The 24,410-nt window shown below is 39.4% G+C and overlaps 2 protein-coding genes across 4 annotated transcripts; one reads left to right on the top strand and one right to left on the bottom strand.

Moving 5' to 3' along the window:
• The first annotated feature begins 266 nt into the window (after positions 1-266).
• Positions 267-2,547, top strand: LOC108878073 (hydroxycarboxylic acid receptor 2-like). Its single transcript, XM_018668372.2, has one exon. The coding sequence runs from the start codon at positions 915-917 to the stop codon at positions 1,893-1,895; it is 981 nt and encodes a 326-aa protein (XP_018523888.1). The 5' UTR covers positions 267-914; the 3' UTR covers positions 1,896-2,547.
• A 2,000-nt stretch (positions 2,548-4,547) lies between these two features.
• kntc1 (kinetochore associated 1) lies at positions 4,548-24,319 on the bottom strand. 3 transcript variants are annotated; one of them, XM_018668435.2, is made up of 62 exons: positions 23,987-24,319; positions 23,567-23,726; positions 23,343-23,463; positions 23,008-23,123; positions 22,688-22,766; positions 22,480-22,557; positions 22,354-22,388; positions 22,157-22,267; positions 21,902-21,995; positions 21,652-21,704; positions 21,421-21,533; positions 21,273-21,327; positions 21,089-21,187; positions 20,949-20,992; positions 20,784-20,849; positions 20,610-20,685; positions 20,258-20,383; positions 19,941-20,107; positions 19,724-19,835; positions 19,389-19,532; positions 19,249-19,305; positions 18,995-19,066; positions 18,755-18,874; positions 18,186-18,329; positions 17,988-18,083; positions 17,726-17,829; positions 17,531-17,633; positions 17,317-17,451; positions 17,095-17,214; positions 16,631-16,703; positions 16,203-16,270; positions 15,810-16,111; positions 15,478-15,650; positions 14,584-14,684; positions 14,079-14,223; positions 13,896-13,952; positions 13,646-13,809; positions 13,409-13,513; positions 13,180-13,308; positions 12,774-12,890; positions 12,514-12,623; positions 12,179-12,395; positions 11,905-11,994; positions 11,651-11,816; positions 11,262-11,320; positions 10,934-11,150; positions 10,772-10,845; positions 10,433-10,643; positions 10,082-10,194; positions 9,883-9,938; positions 9,656-9,734; positions 9,445-9,569; positions 9,212-9,347; positions 8,980-9,075; positions 8,714-8,770; positions 7,425-7,479; positions 6,694-6,757; positions 6,234-6,363; positions 6,049-6,138; positions 5,340-5,494; positions 4,910-5,012; positions 4,548-4,713 (listed from the first exon to the last, which is right to left on the bottom strand). In XM_018668435.2, exons 2-62 carry the CDS (start codon positions 23,702-23,704, stop codon positions 4,678-4,680), a joined length of 6,651 nt encoding a protein of 2,216 aa, XP_018523951.1. In that variant the 5' UTR covers positions 23,705-23,726; positions 23,987-24,319; the 3' UTR covers positions 4,548-4,677. The 3 variants fall into 3 exon arrangements, with proteins under 3 accessions (XP_018523951.1, XP_018523952.1, XP_018523954.1); XM_018668436.2 differs by having other exon boundaries at positions 20,784-20,846; XM_018668438.2 differs by having other exon boundaries at positions 23,343-23,431.
• Positions 24,320-24,410: the final 91 nt, after the last annotated feature.

Below are 24,410 nucleotides of genomic sequence, written 5' to 3'. Positions count from 1 at the left end.
TTACAGCTGGATTTGTCTGTTTTCTCAGATTTGTCCTTGCAGATCTTTTCTGTCAGACTTGATGGAGCACATCAGTGAACTGGGGCCCTCAGGTCTCTCCACAGATTTTCAGTAGGGAGATGAAGTCTCAATACTGAATTCACTGTTGGACAGAAGCACTTGTCGTGCAACAGTGAGTTGAGCTGTGGTTTTACCTTGCCGCAGAATCTTAGTCTCATGAGTCCTAAAAAGCAGCAAGTAACACCACTGTGAAGTCCTGTGGCTTCTTGTAGCTGCTGCAGTTTCTCATTTAGAATAGCTGGTGGATCATCTGACCAAGAAACTGAATATAAAAGTAAAAAGCATGTTAACAGCAAAGTGTGGGAAAAGAACTGATGATCTACATTCTTCAGAATGAGTTTCTGAGAAGAGTTAATCATGGTTATAACAGAAACGAGAAGTACAGTTGATTAAACCTGCAGTAACAGGATGTTAGTTCTGCAAAAAAAGGCTGAGAGCAATTCTCTTTAAAAGCAATGATGCTTTTTCATAGTAAGAATATGTAACTTTGAGGTTAAGGTCCCACACTCGGATGATTACATTGTTTTTAATTAGAAATGAGCACAATAAGATAAGGAACTCAGAGGTGATTTTATACAAGCCTTTACAGCTAAACCTTCTAATGGCTTTCCACATACAACTATACTGTGAACTAATAATGTTCATAGCCTGTTAATACCTCGCAACCTTTGACATCTTTCTATATATATTAAATATCTTTCATCAGTAGGGATGATTAATTTTGTGTGTTATGATGAAAACCCCAGACTTCCTGTGAAGACCGACACCTCAGATGTATTTCCCTTTAAAGAATGCAGAGTCCCTATAGGGTTAGTTCTCTAAACTGCAGCCAGCCAGAGAGCACATAACTCAAGATGAAATGTGAATTTAATGGAACTCTGCTGAAGAGTGTGCTCCCTCCACTGCTGGTGACAGAGTTTGTATTTGGAGTTCTTGGCAATGGTTTGGCTCTGTGGATCTTCTGCTTCCACCTGAAGCCCTGGAAGAGCAGCACAGTGTTACTCTTCAACCTGGCAATGGCTGATTTTCTGCTCAACATGGCTTTACCTTTCCGAACCAGCTACTACATCTCTGAGCTCAACTGGATTTTTGGAGATATATTCTGCAACATCTGCCTCTTCATGTTGGCAATGAATCGCAGTGGAAGTGCCTTCTTCTTGATGGCTATCGCTGTGGACAGGTACATGCGTGTGGTGCATCCCCATCATCCCATCAACTCTTTGAGTGTCTCGAAAGCCATGCTTGGAGCATTTGCAATATGGTTACTCACCATTTCAATGAACGCTCATATCTTCACTTTGGAACATGGCAACATGACCAAAAAATACTGTGAAAGCTTCATGGTTGATACTGATCATCAGCGTAATTTGATTTGGCGCAAGTCTGAGTTTGTCTTGTCCTTCTACATGCCTCTGTGTGTCATCCTCTACTGCACTGTCCACATTATCAGCCACCTGAGAGGGAGACAGCTCGCTCAGCACGCAAAGATCAAGAAGGCTCTGTGCGTCATCACAGTGGTGGTGGTGCTCTTCATCATTTGCTTTCTCCCGAGCAACATCACACAGCTGCTGATTTGGATCAAGACCCGACAGTTAGCCAGCACCCTCAACAAATCTGAAGTCTGTTCTGCCTTGGAGAACCTGACCATCGTATTCTACATCACCATTAGCCTGACCTATCTCAACAGCATGTTGGATCCTGTGGTCTATTACTTCTCCAGCCCTGTCTTCAAGAACATCTGCCGGAAAGCTCTTCATCTGCCCCAAGCAGACCCTACTGAGAGTACAGAGAAGAAAACTCGAGAAACAGGATCCCAGACGCTCAGCCAGCTGTGATCACAAAACCAAAATTAAGGAAATTAAGAGATCCACTCTGGAGCTAAGATTTTGTCATGTGAGTGCTTCAGCCAACAAGATATTTTTTACCTGTCTTACAATTATCAAGTGTTTATTGCACTGCACTTTTTAAAAGTATTGATTGCCTTTGTAGAACATATGCTTGTGTAAAGCTGTGAAATTATTTACGTTGTAAGACTACTTGTGTTGAATTATTTGTTGAAAGATTATATAACTATAAACTGTTGGAACACAGTGCAACAGCAGCAAAAGTGGAGAAAGCTCAGTCTGTTATAGAACAATATCTGGTTACATTAACTCAGATTGAACGAACATAAGCTACTGGTCACAGCAGACTGAGCAAAACCCTGAATGTATTGAACTGAATAAGTTATCATCTCACGTGTGAAAGGAAGAATGTGTTTGTATGTATCTCTTTCAAAAGTCACAGTTTTGCTTTATTTCAACATAAAAATACTTTTCATTTATTTTTTTTCTTTGGTCAATGCATTAACTTCTCTGCTCGAACAGCTAATAAAGATTTTTTTATCCTCATCATAGCAATAAATCATGTTTTCCTGGATTATGTCATTTGATTTTCACATTACATGAAGTGCACACATGTTCTTATACATAGATATAATACATAGAAATCACTACAAGAACTGAGCACCATCTAAATACTTGCATCCTGCTGTCACTGTTATGGAACATAACACATTAGATTAAATGTGTGGTAAAAGGGTTTTTTAGTGGTTAAAGCTGGCCTTGTATGTTACATGTCCAATGAGAAAATCTTAATTAGAAAGCAAAACTTGAAACTGTGTTATGAGTGTGACTACGTGTGCGGTTTTAGCAGCTCTTATTGATTAAAATGCTTTGGTTTTCTTGATGTAATCAATAAATATGACCACAAATACCTCCTGTGTTATGTTTAGATGGTTGCCGCATAAAGGATGCAGCCAGCCATCAAAGACATTCATCATCATACATTCAGTTAAAGTAAACTTACTCAACTTAAATACATGTAAGAGCCATAAATAAATAACGAATTTATACACTTGACTGGTGTATCTCTTAACCAAGTTTACTCAGTAGAAAATAAAGGTTTAAAAACTGAGGTCTCTACATAAGCACATTTTGCCTACTTAAAAACTAATCTATTTGATATTCCACTCTGCCTGCTTACCACATACGAACACATGAATAACATCTTCATTCATGCTCAGCATTTTTGCTAAACTCAAAGAGAAGTTGGGCATGACTTAGTAACACAAATGAAATATGATGGAATAATTATACAGAAGCTATATTGTCAGATAACGGGCAGAGTATTATTTCACTTGCTGCGTCACAGTGCTTACTGTATGTAGATGTTGATGGCACTGTAACACCCAAACATAGACACTACTCTCAAACCTGCAATCCTGGGCTCAGCTTTGATCGTTAAATTGTAATTTCAAAACAGCACTGAAGACAAAAAAAACTGTCACTTCCTGTCATACAGCTCACCACCGAGCAAGAATTATTTTTAAAATTCAAACAAATTTGAATGAGAAGTGAGTTCCGTGTCAAAGTGGCTCTGACCTCTCTCGTATCTGTGACTCTTTGGGATCAACTGACCTTTCCTCTGTCTATGAATCAAATGGGAAGTGAATCATCTGTTAATGCATCACCTCCCTGAGTTCATCCTTTAACAAATCTGAGCTGCAGCTCGACTGAGTATGAGCTTCATCTAATAAGACAAAATCACTCAGCAGTGTATCCTTCAATTGTTTGAGATAATACTCCTCTGTTGTTAAGAGTCAAGCTAGTCGGGGCTTTAACATTTTTGCCTGCTTCCTCACAGAAATATCATGTGGCCACTTCAATGACTGAATGAGGGGGTCTCCTCCATAAGAAACATCTCATGTCATAAAAGTTACTTAATATGGAGTCTATACCATACACCTCTTACCTACCTCTATCTGTACACCATCATATCATGTTAACACAGCGTCTCGAGATAACTTCTGTTGTGAATTGGCGCTATATAAATAAAATTTGACTTGACTTGAACACTGTTTCCTGGTCAATATCTTTACTTTAATACTGGTCTGTGGTCTGTTTATCCAGAGACCATCAATGTTTACACTCTATATATACACACACATATATATATAGCTACGTGTGTGTGAGTCACAACAACAGCAGTGTACTGCGTTACCATATTACTGTATACGTACTGAACTATTTATTGAGTATTAATTGATGATGCAGTCTACATATATATATATATATATATATATATAACATTAATGTACTTCAATTTATTTCTGCATTTGCCCTCATTTCTGAAATACAGTCTAATCAGCAACGGTTTGACTATTTCTGAAACTGCTGATCTCCTGGGATTTTCACAAACCACAGTCTTACTCTATTTTTTTTTTACTATGAATGGTGTGAAAAACAAAAAACACCCAGTGTGCAGCAGCTCTGCTGCAGAATCGCCTTGTTGATGAGAGAGCATCTAAAAATGAACTATTTTATTTGTTCCTAATGAAGTGCTCAGTGAGCGTTATTATAAACAAGCTGGGAGGAAATAAAATAAAAACACTGCTGCCACTAAATTAAGTTCAAAACTTTCCTACCAAGAATTCCTTGACACAACTATTGATGATGAAAAGTATTTATTCAAATATTAGGCGAGTACAAAAAGATAAATGTTAAGTGCAAATATTGCATCTCAGCCCAAGAAGACCAAGTAAGATTATATAAATACAGCAGAAAAAATAGTGTCAGTTCATCCCGAAACTCCATTTTGCATGTTGAGAAACTCCTGAAAATCAGATTAATGTTGTTGTTATGGTTTTATTACAGATCAGTAATCACAGGGGTGTAATGGTGAAATAGAGCTGTTATGCAATCTGAATTAATATGATGAATACAACAACTAGAATGAATATAAAATAAATAACATTTTAATCTCCTTTTCTGTCACACTAAACTGGGTTGAGGATATCAGCTGCAGTTACCTTCAGGCAGCTCGGCGAAGGTGAGCCGTTTGTCAGCGTTTTACCCCTTTGATGTTCTCTGTGTTTCATGTACTCCTGAACGAGTGAGTCGGCATCGTCCTGACTGTAGAGCAGATTAAAAGAATTTGATGTGAAGAATGTGAATCACTTATTTGAAAAGGTCAAAAGCACACAGTAGGTTCTGGCCAAAACTCTATTCTAGACTTCCTGGATTTGGCTCCATCTCGTCATCAGTAATGTAAGATGAATATGCAAAAAGATGCATCCTCCAGTTTGACTAGTGTCCAGCTCACTGCTGCTGATACACAGATCCCAGTATAATTTATCTGCATATTGTTGCACGTTTTTGAACTCAGATCAGAAAAGTTTATGTTGTTTTGCTATGATATTTGGTGTTGGGGGGAGGGAAGAAAAGAAAACAAAAACGTACCAGTTCTGACTGATCAGGTAATCCGCCAGGTCTTTGACCTGGTTAGGTTGGCCACTTGACACCATGAGCTGCTTCAAATGCTTGAAGTGTTTGGTCTTCAGCAGTTTCTGGTGCTGCCCATTTTGGCTGATGAAGGTTAATACAGTCTCCCTGATCTGAGGGTTCATAAAGGTAATCGTGAAATGTGGTAAGGTAATAGAGTATAATCAAAATGAAATGAAGATAAAACTTGGAACAATGCAAACATATTTCAGGGCATCAGATATTGCTGGTCTCTACATGACAAATCCATCTGTATGAAGTTTGTTTATTTCAGTAACTAAAAGCAGTTTAATACTGGTATGTGGTCTGTTTACCCAGAAACCATCAATGTTTACACTATATATATATATATATATATATAATCTACATATGTGTGTAGGTGTGTGTCACAAAAACAGCAGTGTACTGTGTTACCATATTACCGTATATGTACTGAATTATCAATTGATTATTAACTGATAATAAGAAAATAAAAAAGTGAAAGGGCAATGAAAGAACTTCAAGTCTGTGTTGAAGTGTAAGAGCTGAGTGAAGTCATGAAAGCAGTTTATTCATTAGTTTGAAGAGAAAAAGATGAAAACAGTTGAAATGTAGATTTTTGTGTATGAGGTTAAAAAAAGAAAAGAAAAAAGTTAAAAATTGTATCTAACTTAAAATAACATCTAACCTGTGAGGGGATTCCAGCCAATTCCCCAGTGTTCATAAGTTCTTCCACCTGCTCAAGCACGGTGACTGGGTTACAAACAGACAGAAAGCCCTGCAGAAACAGCAGAAAGACAGTGATGGTCATGAAAATGTGTCTTCTTCCAAACTGGTATTTCTAATCTGTTCTATAGATGCAGATATACTCACCTGCATCTGCTGGGCCTTCTTATTGGCACAGGGGATGAGAAGGAGAGTTCCCAGGGCAAAGGCAGGCAGATTAAACTGTGCAAAGCGATTGGCAATTCCTATCAGGTCCAGATTTAACAGGAAAGGGCACCTTGGGAAGAAAGACGACAGGAGAGTTGGAATACTCATGAAGACAATATATGATATATTATTCAGGTCATCACTGTCTTTTTTTCATAGACAAATTCCAGTATTCAGAAAATGATATCTGGGTGCATAAAATGGCTAGAAGTGGCATTCATTTCATACTATCATGGTTAGCTAATGATTAAGCAGCACAACAGACGCAGTGGATATGAGGCATCTAACTGAAAGTAATTTGGAGTTTTGAGTACAGTATTCTAGCAGTCTATGAAAGTTCTACATAGTCATAGCCTGCAGAGCAGTTGCTCGTAAATGGTTGAACATGATTAAAGCATACTTGAGGAGGAGAACAAAGGTCCTGTAGAGTGTTGCCTGTTGATCAGGACTCAGAGGAACAGAGGCTGTCATCAAGAAAACAGATGAGATAGTCAGGAGCATTCAAGAGTGCAAACATGTAGATCATCAAAATAAAGAGGCTTCATTTAAAAAAATATAATAATATAGTGAATTTACAACTAGCTACCTCCATCTTTCCAGTATTTAATACACAATCTTGCTTAGTATACATATTCAGGTTGTTACATACAGCGTGGCATTCGGTTTTATTTTGGTGTTTACTCTTGACCCCTTAGCTGGATCATCTGAGTGGCACACACCTGTGGCAGTAGGCTGAGTCTATATATATATATATATATATATATATATATATATATTTTTTTTTTTTTCTCTCTCTCTCTCTCTCTCTCTCTCCATCCTGCAGCAGCAGCACCTTTGGTGGTGCTAGGTATTTGGTTTATCATGTATTCATTCATCTGCTTCAATAAACTAAATGCAGTAAACTTTCTCTTGGTTGTGACCATTATGTTCAGTGTTGAGCCAGCCATAACAAGGTATTGATCACCTGCCACTTTCTGTGGATTTGTGTGTGTGTATATCATATCAATATATTTCTTTTATATATATATCAGCATCAATTATTCTACTATATAATAAGACATTATTCAGCATCAAGACAAATAAACCATACTGTTTGTTAATAGATGTGAATATCAGTTAGAAATCTAGTACCTGAGACAAAAGGTGCCAGGATCATACTCCTCCAGGTCCTGGAGAAACTAGAGATCTGGGGAGAAAATAAAATAATAAAAGAAAGAGATACACTAACAATAACAATGTACATATTTCTTCTTGTATTTATTTTTTGCTCAATATCTGCCCAAACAGGATATCCGGTGGTGTAGTGGTTAAGAGGCATGTCATTTACAAACCAGCAGCTCTATCTCATTTAAAAACATAACAGAAAGTGGTTGAGTCATGCAGAATGCACAACATGTTAAAACCCTTACATACAGAATTTCTGTATCTCTCATTTACACACAGAGGACAACATGCCTTCAAGTATGACATTATTTTAACCAGAGCTATCAATAAGGATCATATTTTAACATTTTGAATTTCTTAAAAATCCTAAAATCAACTTTCAAGTCCATCTCTAGACTGTACAATGCTCTTTCTTGCTTAAAAAAAAACATTACAGAAAAGAGCCTAGAATGGTGCTTTCTGAGGATGCTTGAAGGAAAACTCTCAGCTTTCAGTGGTCCTCAACTAACGGTCTAGATTGGGGAGAACATTACTGGAAAAATATTATATTTTTAGCCCCAACCCTGGGAAAATAGAAGGAGACAATGTGGCAATGCGGGTCAGTGGAAGAGAATCATTTTCATGTATTCTGGGACTGCCTTCAAATGAGTTTATATCAGATGGCAATTCACACAAGGTTACATATGGCAAAATTCAAACACCTCTGAACTAGACGCTTTACCTGGCTTATATTTTTGAAAAAGAGAAAATATATAAAGTTGCTGCAGGTCCTTTCTGCAGTGAGTCCAAAAAAAAAAAAAAGCTTGCAGCACATGCCACATAACCACAACATCCACAGTTTGATTCTGACCAGTCACCTCTACTGTTCGTCACACCTGGTCTCTCTACCCTACATTTTCTGTGTGTCACTTCAGTGCTGACTCAAGTGAAGGCCCCCCACATACATATCTGCACTTATGCATGTAAGTGCAGATGTATGTGAATAGATATTAACACCCACATAAGCATGAGAGTACATAGAGGTTGATATATTATTTTTGAAGGTGACAATGATTGAATGGAAATGTACCTGAGGTCTGGGCTCTTTTTTATAGATTTGCCCCTTTTTAGATTCTGACCACAGAGCCAAAATGAAATTAACCAGCGCATCTGCTCCCAGCGGCCAAATATCTGAACAGTGGCTCTGCAGGTTGTGTTAGTAATGTTTTCCTACTGACATCGGTTTCAATTCTTAACATAAAAATGATGAACTGTACCTCCCACAGAGCAGGCACAGCCACTGCCGCCTCTAGCACCCTCTGGAGGTGGCTGATCTGAGGGGAGAAGAAACACATACATTTATGTTTTATTTCAAAACACATAGCCATGCTGTCTTTATTTAAATTATCTATAGATGTTGAACAGTCCCCATCAACAATTTTACAAAACCTGGAAACCTGGACAGACAGCTCTTATAACTGATACACTGTCGAGACAAACTGTGTGATTAATTATGTGAATTTTCTGGTGTGCGTGTCCCTACCAGGTTGAAGCCGAGCAGCTTCTGAAGCAGACTGTTCCACAGCTGGGGGTCGTACACCTGATACTCCAAACACAAGTCTGCCACCAACCGCACGGCCTGAAATGAGGTGGGTGACAGGTTGTTACAGTTTGTCTGCATACAGCCTATGTGTGTGCTGTGTGTGGCATTTCTAACCTAGTGAAGCTAACATGGAGTAACGAGTAGGAATAGTTTTAAGAAAGTAAGAAAGAACCTGTGGCTCATGACTGTGGTTCTTCCACAGCCCTTTAACCAGACCCTCTTTAGGACTACTGAGGAAAGACCGCACCGTGTAGGGAATGTTTAATGCTTCAAGTTGAGAGACAAAGATGTAGCACTTCAGGTAATATCTGTATGGAAATACAAAAGACAAAGGCATTGATGAGTTTAACCCTTCCTTAAATTAACTACAGTTCATATTTTTAAACAGTTATTATGGCCTCATACTGGAGTTTGGTCCTGGGGATCTGTAACTGAGCCTCCAGAGTGTCTGCATCAGCGAGACGAACGAGACAGAGCAGCGCTCGAGTCCGATGGCAGAAAGTCAGACGAGGTCCTGAAGTGCTGAGGGGCTACAAGAGAAAATCCAAAAGCAGACATCAGCCACTTTCTCTGGACACTTTGTCCGATACTGATTCAATTGCAATTTATTCCTCACCCAGGTTTCGGCAGATAGGATGGGACTCAGAAGACGGATGGCATCATCCGTGGGGCAAGACTGCAGCATGTACACCACCCTGAGGACATCAAATATACAAACAGAGCTGGCACATTTTGGCTTTATCACTCCGAACTGAAAATGACACAGGTGTATGCTGTACATGTACATAAAAAAGTATTCTAGCGATAAACAAAATTGTAAAACAATGACGTGACAGTATCTACCTCATTAAGTCTGGGTCCTCCTCAATGTTGCTGACACATTCAGGATTACCGATATCCTTTATTAAAGAAAAGCAAATATTTTGTCAAAATTCTACACAATGGACTCAAACTTGATAAAACACTAAACAAGTAGATTAGAAGGAAATTAAAAGAAACTGTGATTAATGAATAAAAATAAGGGTAACTAAGGCTAACAAACCTTAGCAACAGCAGGGCCTGTTTTGCAGATCCATTTTTCCAACATCATATTTCGGATTTTCAGGAGATCCACGTTGTTGACTGTAGCTATTTCCTTAACCACAGTGTGTATATCTGAAACGAACGATACAATAAGACCACACACTTGATGACTTGCTCCCAGTCAGATTTTAAACTATTTCATCATGAATTGTGAGGTTAGCATAGTGTGGTGTTATAAAGAAGAAAATAATTGATAGCTCATTGGTGACTGATGAGCTGATGGAAAGCAGTACAAAGCAACCTGGCCTCATAGTGGAGCTTTAATTTACTTCAGTGTCTAAAGCAGGCTGCTGTAAGAAAGTGCGCTCACCGGGACAAGTTTGACCTCCAGAGTCTCTGTAGCGCTGCTCCACACTGCTGTGCTCATACAGGGCGGCTATGAGCCTGGCTGGCATCCCAGTCAGTTTCAGATGCTCGGGGCTGTTCAGCTGGCTGGCTATCAACGTATTCTCAGTAGCCGAGCGCTGGAACTGCAGCTTCAGCTTGGAAAGGAAGGTTTCCCCTCTGGCCCGTGCTGCCTCCTGTTTGGTATCAGAAAGGAGTAGATTAAAACCGACTGATGTAAAAAAACAAAACAAAAAAACTTTCTAGATAGAGATCTGAGGCATCTTAAGTTTGATTTCTCCAGGTGAAAAGCACAAACACTTACTTCAAGGTTTGGATCTTTCAGCCACGTATCTCCCAGAGCCAAACAGAACCTAAGTGACTGAATCTTCTCATAGCCTGTAGGGAGCAGAAAGCCATTTAGCGCATACACACACACACACACATAGCAAGCAGTGTAGTGTAGTGGCTCATTTGCAGGTTAGACCTGGTGGCAGTTCCTGGGTGATCTTGTGGGCTGTGGCAGCAGCCAACTCTGGACTCTGGATGCAGTGGATGTACTTCATCACGGTCTTCGCCACCTTGAAAGTCTCTTTGTTGTAGCCATGACCTTGTCCTTTTTTCCTCTGCTCTAAGAGTAGAGGCTTCATCTTCTTCTCAAACACATGGTTTGCTGCTGACATGTACACCTTGTCAAGACTCACCTGGAGAGAAACAGGAATAAATAACCTCAATATCAGTCAAACTTTACAGATAAACCTATAAGTTATGAGATTTTACAGAGTAAGACCATTATTTAGATGAGTGTGCTGTACCTTCAACAGTTTGCTTATCAGGAGAAGTGTAGGGAAGGTCTCCTCACTGAGCTCAGGAGCTAAACACAGAAATGGATTTTAATTTCCTCAGTCTTAACACATCTCATAAACTCCGAATATCAATAAACTGATATATTAATAATAAAAATACAGATTTTGTTAAGTGAGGCTTCACAAAGACATCAAGGTGGCAAACACAGCTACAAGTGTTTAACTGCAATTATTTACAGGTGGTAACATCTGAAATGATGTTAGGACCTAAAATGAATAAAAAGATACCAACAGCACAGAAAAAAAAATCTGCAGAGTAATCACCATCAGAGTAATCTGAGTTTATCAGCGATGACACTGAAGAATGAAAATAAGAAAAACCACTGTTGCTAACTCACAGATAATCTTCCAGTAATTTTTGGTCTGCATAAGCAGGTGGAAGGGCAGTCTGCTGTTAGACAGAGGACTTAGCAGGAGGTTGTTTTCCAGAAGATACGTGTTTTCCACATCTGATGGAGGAGAGATTCGCTTGTAGGATTTCAGGTGCTGAAGGAGGCCCATTGCCTGTACATTAAAGAGACACTGATTGTAAGTCTGCAGAGGATGATAAAATATTTAACGGTGAATTTGCAAATGTGCATTTTTTTTTTACCTGACTTATAGAAAAGGTGGTCACATTTTCATCTGCAGCCTGTATGATCTTCAGCACTACTTCAATCCTCTCATAGTTGTACGGGCTGAGCTGTATGAGAAAGGCATTTTGCCAAGGTAAGCGAAAAGCCAAACTTCAAATTCCATTTGAAACAAACAGTTGCACAGGTGCAGTTCAGACATGAAACACAGTATGTCAGTAATTCTGGGAACAGACATTTCTCTCATGTATCGGTGCTTGAAAAGTGCTTATAATTTGCCCTCCATGCTCAAACCTTGAATAGGGCGGCACAGAGACTGTCTGTGAGCTCGCTGGTGCTGTGTAACATCGGGATAATTTGCAGGACTCGCTCCAGTGCATCTGCATGACACAGAGGCTGCACTTCTTCCTGTCTTGTGCCCAGGTCACCTGCATCTTCCTCATCCTCTTGGAGCAGAAGTAAGGTGGTAATGTACTGGTTGATCACGCGGTCACGGTCCAACCCGTAGGTGCTGCAGATGTAGACACAGAGGCTGACTTTGAGCACAGACTGGACGACCAAAATGAAATTTTATATTCAATGCTGAAATAGACTAAAAAAATCTGATATTGTAGAGTGAGTGAGCTGACCTGCAGAACTGGAGGATGATATCTGGGGTGATCCTCCTGTTCTTCACCAGAACAGGGATCAGACTGTACTTCATCTCAGGCTGCTGACGGAACACTGGCTGAATGGAAATCTGCAGCAGAGCAGTGGTACACATGCTACATGTCAAGTCATGCAAAACAGGCAGCAATTTGGAAAAAACTAAACATATTGACACTAATTCTATATAAATATTTCTTCTGATCAGAATAGCCTTGGCCCTTGAGTTCAAGTGCTACGTTACCTCTAATTTGCCAAGCTTGTTGCCCCACTCAGCATCAGTGATGACAGAGAGAAACTTCTTCTGTTCCTCTGCTTCATTGTACAAGCAGCAGAGATTGGCCCCGATCCTGGCCACAGCCTGAAATAATCAATGCACAGACGCTGATTAGATTTGCTGAATATAACAAAGATGGAGATGTGCACATACACACACAAATCTACTTCAGACAGCTCTTTAGTGTCTCCAAAAGGTGGTTTTTATGGACAGATGTCAGTGTCTCCTCCACATACACAGAGTAACTACTTCACTGAATTTCCATTACCAGTGTTTACTTATTTGCCTAGTTCTTTCTCTTTCATTTCCATCATTAAAACAATAAAAGCTTTGACAATACAGTAAAAAAAAGAACAGTGATCATATTGCCTACCAAGATTTTGTCATAGTTTTGCCAGGTGTTGTCAATAACCTTCCACAGTATTTTGAAGACTTCTGCTTTGGAGAGAAGCGTACAGAGTCCAATAGCCAAATCACAATCGACCACTCTCCAGTTGAACACCTGCAGCACACAGAAAATAGAGATACAGTTATTTTGAAATGTACTTACCTCCAGTAAATCTGCTTCTACCCTCTCATGACACTGGACTCAGCAGACTCACCTTGTTCAAAAGGGCCACAGCCACAGCGTTCAGAGTGGATGTAGTTGTCTTTCGGAGATTATTCAGGCATATATTGTACTTCTTAAGCTCTTGGGGATCATAAAGCTGAGAAACAAACATAAAATATTTTGCTTAGTCTCACTAACAAGTAGGTAAAGCTATAATAGCAGTATAATTGGTCCAGAAAAACAAATGCCAGTGGCACTCGTAGCATCAGTGGATATGTTGCAGTCATACCTGTACGCTTAGCTTCACGTCCATAACGTTGGAGGTGACGTGCTGCAGGCAGCTGCCGTATGAGTTGACCAGCACTCTGAGGGCCAGCTCCAATTGACTGCACTCTTGTAACATCTGCAACATGTTGGACAGGGGACCCAGGAGAGGCCGCAGGTAGTTTGAACCTACATGTGGGCCCAGCAAAGACACAAGGTCAACTTTCAAAATGAAAAGTGTAAGATGAAAAAAAAAGTATTTTTTAAACACCTACCATCTTCAAATGAGCAGTGTGACAGACAGGAACAGTCCAGGGGGTACAATTTGGTATCTGCGAGAATTGTAACAAATTAGCACAGCAGCTGATGAAACTGGTGAGCTCCAGAGTGCCTAAGGTGATGAAATCCTAAATAGACATGAAATAGATGATGATTGAGATGATTGAGAATCCTCTTACCCCGAGAAATAGGCAGCAGGCAGTTGGTAATTTCATATTGGACAGGGAGCACAGACACTGGGTCCAGAACAATGCAGTCTTCGTTAAAAACATCCTGAAAACTCCACTGAGAATATGGATCTTTTTCTGCCTCCAAGGTCAAATCCTGTGACATTACACAATTAAAACACAGTTAATTTAATGCACTCTGTTAATTTGTGAAAAGGCACCATTAACCAAATGTCATTTTACAAACATTTTTCTTGTTTATTTCTTCTTTGAACAAATTTATGGGAACTTCTACTTTATTCATATTAAATAGAAGTTTGTTTGTTTTTTTATGTCTAAATGTGTCTAAATGTCTAAATCCTCTGAGAGATAAGATCTGATAGATTCCAAGTTACTAATTAGTTAAATATAATGGTCTATTTGAAAACAAAGAACATATCAACTACAAATCAGACCAAAATAGAAGTATATTTCATTTCGATTCATCTCATTTTATGTAGAAAAATAAGAAACTGACCTTGGCTATGAAGCCGTAGTTGTCTGATAACTGACACTGATGATAGACATCCATAGCTATCCGTGTGCACTTGCAGAGCTCCAGACAGTCCAGGAGCAAATCTGTAACAGTTATTATAATATTAACTTTTTGTATTTTGCATTTCACAAATGATTTGAAGCAACAGAGAGCAGCCAGACAAGATCAGATCCTGGGTCTCATGAACTGTTAAGCCTTGATGCTTTTTCAAATTGTCAAAAAGTGTTTTTACTGTGTGTTGTCCTGAACACAGTCAACATCCTCAACAAGACCAAATCAACAACTGCAGATGCAGTGGAAAGTAGTACTGGGTGATATAGCCTATGAACAATTTTTAGGCTATATCACAATTTATATCTTGATCATTTAAAATCTTGCTTCATAAATGCTCAGTATAACCCTTTGATACATAAAATCACACTAGTATGATTCTAGTAGAACCTGCAACATATAACTGTATTAAAACATTCTTGTTTATATTAGTGGTTTCTATTAGAACAATTTTAAACTTGCATGCAAAAATGGGGAAATCGCAACTAAGTTAAATTTAACAAAAAATTTTTTCAAAGTTATTCTAAACATCATAGCTTTATAGAGCTCAAGCTTAGCCAAGGCCTTTCAAAAAACCGAGTCCAAAGCAACAAAAATGTGTATTCAACAAGAAACCCCAAATGAGACAAACTGTCAAACCGACATAAATGATGGTAAAATAAAAATAGCACGTGTGAACCACAGAGGCAGAGGTGCAAACTGTCGACGTAATAAACTGCTTAGTCACATCACAGGAACATCAGTGCGTGTGTGTAAAAGGGAAGGAAAAGAAGAAATAAGTTTTATTTTTTGTTTTAAAAGAAAAATAAACTTGGTGCTCTTTACCTGAGTGGCATACAGTGATGGCTTGGCAGGCCAGATCATGGATGACTGCTGGCAAGTCCATGTTATCAGGAAGCACCATGGGAACATCTGCCTCCAGCATCTGGCATAATGTTTTGGCAGCAGTGAACAAAACCTTCCCTGTGCTGGTATTATAGTGGTGTTCATACAGCTCACTGAAGACATGATGGAAAAAGAAGAAAGATCTTTCAATATTTAAGCAACATATAAACTGTTTCAGTGGGAACACCTGGGTGGGAATATTACAGAAGCAAGCCCTATCAGTTTCCCACTCTTGCATTCACTCTCATGGCGCAGCATAGACACATGCAAACCTGAGAATCTTGAGGGCCTTGTCCACCTTGCCCACTCCCAAAGCTCGCAGGGCCAAGTCAGACCAGAGCTCCTGCTCAGTGCGCTGCAGCTGTCTTCCTAGACGACGTAAACCAGCTTCTGTGGAGATCGTCTTGGTCTTTCCATCAGGATCATTAGCCACAACTGGAGTTGTCATAGCCTTCCCCTTGGATGAACGGCGGCCACGTGTGTTTTCATAAGCTGTGATGTGGTGCTCCTGGATCTGTTTCCTGATATTTGGATCCTCGTAGTTGGAGGGGGTGAAGAAAACATCAAAGTCCTCCTAAAGAAACAGAATAAAAGGCTGCAGGTTAAACACCAAATCAAAGAACAGAAGGAATATGATTTAAAAACACTTATCAAATGAAACTCACTTGCAGGTGAGCGATCGCTTTGAACATGATGAGGTTGTTCTCACACTCCATGCTTTTAAGAGCATCATCTGCAGAGGACATGTAACCTTGCATCACTCTTGGATGTTCAGGTGAACATTGATAAGACATCTTTCCTTAACTTTTGCCTGTAAGCTGTTAGAAAATCAATGTCTGCTCTTTTTATACTCATTACAGGTGACAGGTTACTTCTCTTGATAGCAAACTACACTTTCCTAAAGCATTGAACACGTGCAAGTCAGAGCCAAGAGTCAAGCTAAAGTCCTTGAGATGTGAGGAATTTATTGACTTATTCAAGACAACTACTATACATAGAAAAGGATTTTGAAACTGAGGTTTCTTAATGGACACTTTGCTCCCTGTGCCACCATGCTGTTCATGTTTTACAGCTAAGTACAGTGATTACTTACGCTTTTGGATTATGTGCAGGTATTTCAGAGCCTCCACAATCACCTGAGCTATGACCATCTGGTGCTTCTTGTGCTATCGAGAGGCCAAGAGAAAGTTCAGACATACAAAATGTCAGAATAAACAGTATAATACTTTTTATGTTCAGACCTTGAGTCGGTTATTGTTTGACACACATACATCATCAAAAAAACAAATTTCATGTATGATCTATTATCAGGCATATTTGCACTGTGCATACTGCAAATATATGATAACAGGTTCTTTGCTTTACAGTAGACACAGAAAATCCTGGTATATCAAGAACAACGTTAGGTTTCTTTTCTTCTTAAGCTTTTCTAAAGAATCTTAGAACAAAACATGACTTCAGTAGTCTTGAAAATGCATCCACACACGCCTTGAATACAAGCACCTACAACGCTAATGAACTTTTATCACAAACACATGGCATCTTCCCTCTCCTCACCTCGTCAGATATGTGGACTTTGTCCTCCAGCTGCAGCCGAGCCCAGGAGGTGAGACGTTCCACCACACACTCTGCCTCTGCAGAGGACAGCCTCTTAAGGACAGTCATGCACTCCTCAGTCTGCAAGCAGCACAAAAGACTTCCTATAAATAAGCCGAGAACACATAAAAACATTTAAAATTAAAATTTGGTTATTTTTCACTTCTGTGTAGGTTAGCATACCTTCCCTTGGCCAATCAGCTGGATGAGATACAAGTAATTTATCTGTGAGGTTGGAAGTTTGTACGCCTCAGCTAGTGTCAGGGAGTCCTCTAATGACATTGGCAAGTCTTGCTTCAGGATGTATCTGATCAGTGTCTAGGAAAAATATATAGGGATCAGATAGTGTATAGGCATAAAAGAAGTAATGTGTCACAGTGAATCAAATTAAACTTACCATAATTTGAGCATTGTTTGAAAGGTTGAAGTTGCGGATCCCGTAGCCCCTGAGGAGTTTCCTTATCTCCATCAGACGGTAGCTTTCCTTTAAAAGCTCTTGTCTGGAGAATAAATAAGTAAATCTTATAAACACTGCTGTTGTTAGTTAATGTTGTTACATAACTATTTCAAGGTTAGGACAATATAAACATACTTTGGTCCGTCCATCTCTAGGTACTGCTGAACCAGTTTTTCCACCACATTACTCCAGGGTACTACAGCTTTCTGCATGATCTCCAGCACAGCATCCACCATCAGCTGGCAGGAAATACATCAATGAGAGATTTCACAACTCCCAGAACAAACTTATTTACTGGCTGCTGCTATTATGGCAGGTTATCACTCAAATACTTGTGCTCATGAACCTTGAGCATGTTGTGAAATGCATATAAGTGTAGTGGTATTACAAAACTTACATCAGTATCCGTCATGCAACCTAGTACAGCCACTGCTTTGGCTTCCCATTCTGTGAAAAGTGTTGTGGTCTGAGAACTGCAGCGCTCCAGCAGATCCTAGTGAAGATAAGGTTGAGAGGAGAAACCCAGGGTATTATTAGGCATTTGGAAAATGAAATGAAAGTCTCCAGTAGGCTTGGCTGTGGTGTGGTTTTTAACCTTGATATACTGCAGAAGTAGCTCATCAAAAGGAATCTCATGCTCTTCAGCATATGGCAGGATGCTGTTTTGCACTGTGGCAGCAATCAGCTCTGGAGCCGGCACTTTGTCCAGCATGAAGAATGCAACACTCCGTACACTTCCCTTTCAAATGAACAAAGGACAAAATTATCAATATAAGAACAAAAACACAACAGCCACTCAAAATATCTCCATTTACATATGTGGTGAATGAACTGAATATCTTACAATGTGATGTGATTAATGGCAACAGTCACAATGTACTTAAGAGAGAGAGTTTATTTTTTTCTTAATGAAATAACATGAAAACCATCGTATCCATAATACAGTTTGATACTTCTGATACTTTTGATATTGCTGACATCTAGAGGCACAGATGAACATTACTTAAGTGTCTGCATAATACTCAAAGTTGCTATTTTAAACACTTTTTCTAAGTTTTGCCAGAAATATTTAACCCTATACAGTTAACTGTAGCCTACATAAGATGCATGACCATTGTTTGAAGCTCAGGTGTAATTGGAATACATCACTAACAATACACAAACCTTCTCAAAGACTGAAAGCGAAAGCCTGCAGTTGTATTTACGATGAAGCTCCAGCAGTTGACGGAGGTTGGACACCAGGGATTTGAGGTTCTCCACCTCCTCTGCACCATAATTATCATCCTTATAAAAACATGGACAACATAAAGTCATGATAATTAAGTTACATTACATGCTCACAGGTAGATCATCAATGTGAAAACACACACTCTGGTTCATGGCAAATAGAGAAAATTAACTTACACATTTCATCCAAGTCCATAGAGAGGGCAGGCCAAGCACTGCCAAGTTCAACCCATTCTGGGGCCAAGCACCCTAAAAAACATGTTACATTCACAGTCATTGTTTAAACTATGATGACAGACTCAGAGGTTTTGTGTTTTATTCAACTAACTAATCAAAATAAGGACCTATCTAAAAACAAATCTGAGATATATAATGTCTGTACTGTGCATAAATGGACAGCATTTTCTGCCACTGCTGTTTTTTTGAGTTACCTTTTCTGTTAGCTCCAGATTCCTCGCCCTCTGCTCCAGCCATCTTGCCAGGATTTTCTATGGGCACATACAGAGCACTTTTACATCTGAAAACATACAGTAGCATCAAAGTATTTTATGCCTGAGAGAATGTATCCTACCTGTCCTGTTGGGAGCACTCTCCTCACAAAAGGAACAAAAACTGTCTTAAACCAAGGACAGAGGTCTTGAGATGGCAGGTCTACTGGGATGGCACTGAGGACCGCTTCAAGCTTCCTCTCATCAAACTCCACTGCAACCTGTCCCTGTCAAAAAACCCAGCAGTAAACAACATCACAACTGACACCAACACTAGGGTATTTCTCCTGCAAAGTTAGCTTGTTTTGGTAATTTTAAATGATGTCAGGTTCGTACTATTTCCTTAAATTATTGAGTATGCATACACTACAGTGATCATGAGAAACTTTGTATGTTCACTCATTTCATTATTTGTTACCTCATATCTAAGCCAAAGGAGCTGTGCACCCTTCATGTCTCCTTCTCTTAGGTGCGTCAGAATGTCTCCTAAATTGTCAGTGCTGTTCAGAAACTCAATCCAGGCAATGCCGCTATGGATGACAGAGTAACATACTAAAGTCACACATTAATGTACATAATGGACAAACGACAATACTTTATCACACAAAATATAAAGAATTGGTCAATGAACCTACTTGAAATTTTCTGGGCCGTGTAGGCTACAGAACGTTGCCAGTCTGGCCAAGGCCTCTTGGATCTGTAAGGAGGAGTATCGTGTGCCGGCGTGGTTTAGCATCTTCTCTGCTGTGTCAAAGGTCGGCCATGGAGCTTTGAGACAGTATTCCACCACATACTGCTCATCCTAGGCAACACAAAAAAATTTCTCTATTTTTAAGATTTTAATTTGGTAAGACTAACTCAAGAAGTCATGTTTCAGCAGCACTTTGGAAGAGTAAATTGACATTAGACTAAATAATCAAACAAGGCTCAAGAATAGCATTGTTATACTCACTGTGATTTTCATTAGGTTGTTTTTGGCCTCGTCCACAAGTTCAGACCACACATCCTGTCCGTAGCCACCCACCGACGCAGAGGCCAGCTGTTCCAGCACAAAGTCTAACTTCACCTTGTAAACAAGCTGAACAAAAATAGGACTGTTAGTTGTGTATGGCCCCAGTTAGGTTAGTAAATGACCACCAGCTGCACCAACATTCTCAGGTAACAATACTACTTGAATGTTTTCTACTTTAAAAATCATACTTCTCTTGTCAAATAGCAAACATCTTTTATTCCACTGTGACTGTGTCAGCCACAATAGTCACATGAATTACAAGACAGACAAACAGAAAGACACAAGCACTTACCTCTAAATCCAGCTCAAATGCAATGGCAAACTTTTCAGCGTCTTCAAACTTGTGTTTGTGAAGAAGTCTGCTAAGTCTGGGAATAATATAAAAGTCAGTCAGATAAATGTCAGATTATATGTCCATGGAGATTACAGTTGCAAAAAGAAACGTGTGTTTATTCGAATTAGGTACCTGTTTTCAGGCAATGCCTCTGTGAGGCATCGGACAACAACAGAAGATATAGGCTCTCCTCGACTACTTGCACAAGAAAAAAAAAGACCACTTAATATTTTAAAACATTTGCGTTAACACTCAAGTTGTGGCTTAACATCATAGTAATCATGATACATTTCCTACCTTTCTGGGTTCTGACAAATCCCCTCAACTAAATAAATCGTGTCCTGAAATCAGAGGACAAAACAATTGACTTAAATTGTGCAGCAGCATTAACACTGAGAAACAGTACATGCAAAATCTGACTGTTGATTTTTTTTTACCATGTTTATTTTTGTCTGGACAAGACAGGAAACTGAGGAGACATCCAGAGAGTAGCAGATAGTCATGGAGGGCAGAAATCGTATTTGCAGTGAGTTGATCTAAAAAATTAAAAACCAGCACATCAAGTTCAGAATAGAATTTGAATTAAATAGATTTTTTCTTCAAAATGAGTTGTACTGTTACCTGACTGTTGTCTTGCTTTGTCAGTGCAATCATCTTCATGCTGCCCTTGTCTTGGCTGTAATACACATACACACACATTCACACACAAATATTAATTTACATTTTCAATATTTACATCTACAATTTGTAATAAAGCATTGATACATACGCCACCATGGCGGCGGAGCCACATTCTGTGGTGAGTTCAAAGTCATGAATGGCGAGATCCGGCCAACAGTGAATCATGATAAGGGAATGCAGGTCCCAAAGACTCAGGACATCCTGAAATTGAGGAAAAACACAAGTAATCCATATGTAAACTTCAAATACTTTATGATTGAATAACATGCACTGGTGCACTGGAATATCAAACAGCTAATGGTGATACAGCTGAACTCACCTCAGTGTCAAGAACATACAAGAGGTTTTCCGTCACCACCATCTTTCTCACCCCTTTAAAATAAACACAAGGGGAATAAATGTTACAACTCTCGCACAATATACTTTAAGAGGCACAAACCTGAGGCCATACATTCATCGCTTGTTGATTAAAGAAGTAAATATGTAAATGTTGGTATATTAAATATTTAGCATCTCTCAAAAGGAACATTAAAAATGTAGTTATATACTGTACATAATTAAGGGCTTACCTGGAATTAAGTCATTGTTGACACAGTGAGCAAGACACATCTTGGCCTGTTGAGGGTCCATCATCCAGTGAGTCAAAACATTTTCTTTGTCTCCCTGTGAATATAATAATGTTGAGACAAATTTAAAAAATGTATAATATGAGCAGGGACTGAAATAAAATGAGTCTGAATGTAGAGTTTGTTATATTCTTTCCTTTAAATATGTTTTCATTGAAATTTAACCAACATATCAGCTCCGCGGGTTGTAATACTGACCCCAATCATTAAGTGGATTTCATGACCCAGATTGAACATCACTGCTGTACTGCAGCCCTCATCATGGTACTCCTTAGTGGAGCAGAAGTCTATCTTGATGAGAGACTGAAGCTGAATTAAGGAAAAGAATGATTAATTATCTGCTGTTCAAAAAAAGTAATTTGCTATTGCACTGAAAGAAGCCTGCCTTAACTTACCTCTTTCAAAGCTCCCACATCCATTTTTTCAATGGCTAGTTTGACGAAAGAAAAAGGAATGTTTAATTTGATCAAAAAAGTGGCTCCAATAAAACTTTAAGTCCACTGCACACAGTATTTTGATACCTGTCTCGATTTTTGCCAAAGCAAGATTTGTAATGTGGAAAAAGCCATCCTTGATGAGAAGAAACATGTGGTACATCCCTGCCAGCAAGAAACACAAGAATTCAGACTTGGACAAAACAGCTGGAAAATAAATTCCAGATTCCTTCATGTTTCCTGCACACTTTACAGAGTCACATGAGATTCCTCTCATATCAAATATATATTTCACCTGAGGATGCCTTGTCCTCTTCTATGATGAGATAGCGATATGTTTTCTTTTCTCCACTGGATGGTTTCTCTACCAAAGCCTACAAACCCAGAAAATGACACAACATGTTTATGACGTGCAACGGTGGAATGTATCATGCAGCACAAACTAACCTCAGAAAAAGACACAGTTACCGGGGCTGTTACAGCTGTTATCATGTATAGTTGTGTATTATTCTAAAGTGATGTAGGTTAGTATGGACATATAACATACATATAAGGTGATCGTGTGCTGTAAACCTGCCATAGTATACCATAGAGATATTCATAAAACACGCATACCCTGGTGAGAAGGATTCTCTTATGCGGAACATAGATCAAATGAAGGTTTCCATTTCTTTCACAGACCACCAGAAACTGTCCTTCCAGACACACATCTATAGCATCCACATCAGTTTCTGAAAAATAAACCTTCATATCAATGTACAGTAGTTGCTGTGTGACAGGTCAATTTGCATTGTTGGAAAGCAGCGTCCATCAGTCATCTTAACAAATTTTTTGGACCAGCAGATTTGGATGCAGCCACACAGGCCATATCTGAGGACATAAACTGACATCTGACAGATGGTAAACAGCGTGAAAATGCAAGGGTGGGGACATAAAACAAAAATGTATACCAAAGTGAAGAAGCAGCAGGATGGTCTGATAGCTCTGGTCAAACAGTATAACTGTCTTGTCGGCAACAACAATGCTCCAGTTTGAACCACTAGAGGAGCAGAGACGGGGATCAGTCTGCACCTGCAAGAACCAGCATTTCAACCTAAGTACTGATCGGTGCTGTCACTAGTAAGATGACAGACTGTACTAATAGTATCCAGTACTAATTCTTGTAGAACGTTACCTCATTGGCAGTGGAGATTTTGACCAGCGTATCCACCTGATACAAGCCGCTGCCATTTTCCTCCCTTGACTCACTGCCTAAACGGACAGTGTTTGTATCCTCGTTGGTCAGAAGTTCAACGTCGCTCCACATCGCCATTTTCGTGGAGTTTCGTCTTCACCTGACAGAAATGTGGTAAATTTTATTTCGGTGTACAAGCGCTTCAGTTTGAGTAGTTCAGCTACTTGAAATGAGATAGATTAGCTAGCAAAGTTAGCATTGTCTTGTATTTCAGTTGCATTTGGGCGTCCGCTTAATGTTATGATAACGCTGATGCTAGCAATTCAACCGGGCTTTACAAAACAAGTTAGATTTAAGATAAACGATTGATATCTGTGAGCAACGGAGGTTGCAGTGTAAATGCAGCTGTCAATAACTCACCGGTGAAAATGATCAGATAGCCATAACACACACCATCGACATAACACAGCAGTGTTAGCTTTAGAATTTGGCGGGTTGCTCTATGTTAACGGAAGAAGTCATGGGTGAATATTTCTCCTGAGCTTTGCCTTCCAGATACAGCTTCCGTCGCAGGCTACGCATAGATTTACGGTTCTTTGCAAGGACTGGCAGAAGTAAACCCCAGACACACCCTGTATGTTAATGTTATCCATCGGTTATCCAAATTTGGCCCATTTAATTGTCAAGACTTTTTACGCTGTAGACGACCTGAGAGTAAGTGCTGCCTGACATGCCCAACGTAGGGGGAAAAGCAATCACTTTTGCACAAGAGGGACGGGACATTGTAGAAATGTCCGTCGCGTTGCCAGGTTGGATACCTTTACGTGTATTGCGTATTGTACTG

Source organism: Lates calcarifer, linkage group LG13 (assembly GCF_001640805.2).
Source record: "Lates calcarifer isolate ASB-BC8 linkage group LG13, TLL_Latcal_v3, whole genome shotgun sequence".
In the NCBI taxonomy this organism is placed as follows: Eukaryota; Metazoa; Chordata; class Actinopteri; family Centropomidae; genus Lates; species Lates calcarifer.
The sequence above is the reverse complement of the archived record's forward strand: the minus strand, read 5'-3'. Positions and strand labels throughout refer to the sequence as shown.

What these genes read in the sequence shown, in the direction of transcription:
- LOC108878073 (XM_018668372.2), top strand. Translation starts at nt 915, where the DNA reads ATGAAATGTGAATTTAATGGAACTCTGCTGAAGAGTGTGCTCCCTCCA.
- kntc1 (XM_018668435.2), bottom strand. Translation starts at nt 23,704, where the DNA reads ATGGCGATGTGGAGCGACGTTGAACTTCTGACCAACGAGGATACAAAC. An exon ending in AAATCTCCACTGCCAATGAG is followed by an intron (nt 23,464 to 23,566) that starts GTAACGTTCTAC and finishes TGGTTCTTGCAG; the next exon opens with GTGCAGACTGATCCCCGTCT. An exon ending in ATCATCCTCCAGTTCTGCAG is followed by an intron (nt 12,396 to 12,513) that starts GTCAGCTCACTC and finishes CTACATCTGCAG; the next exon opens with CACCTACGGGTTGGACCGTG.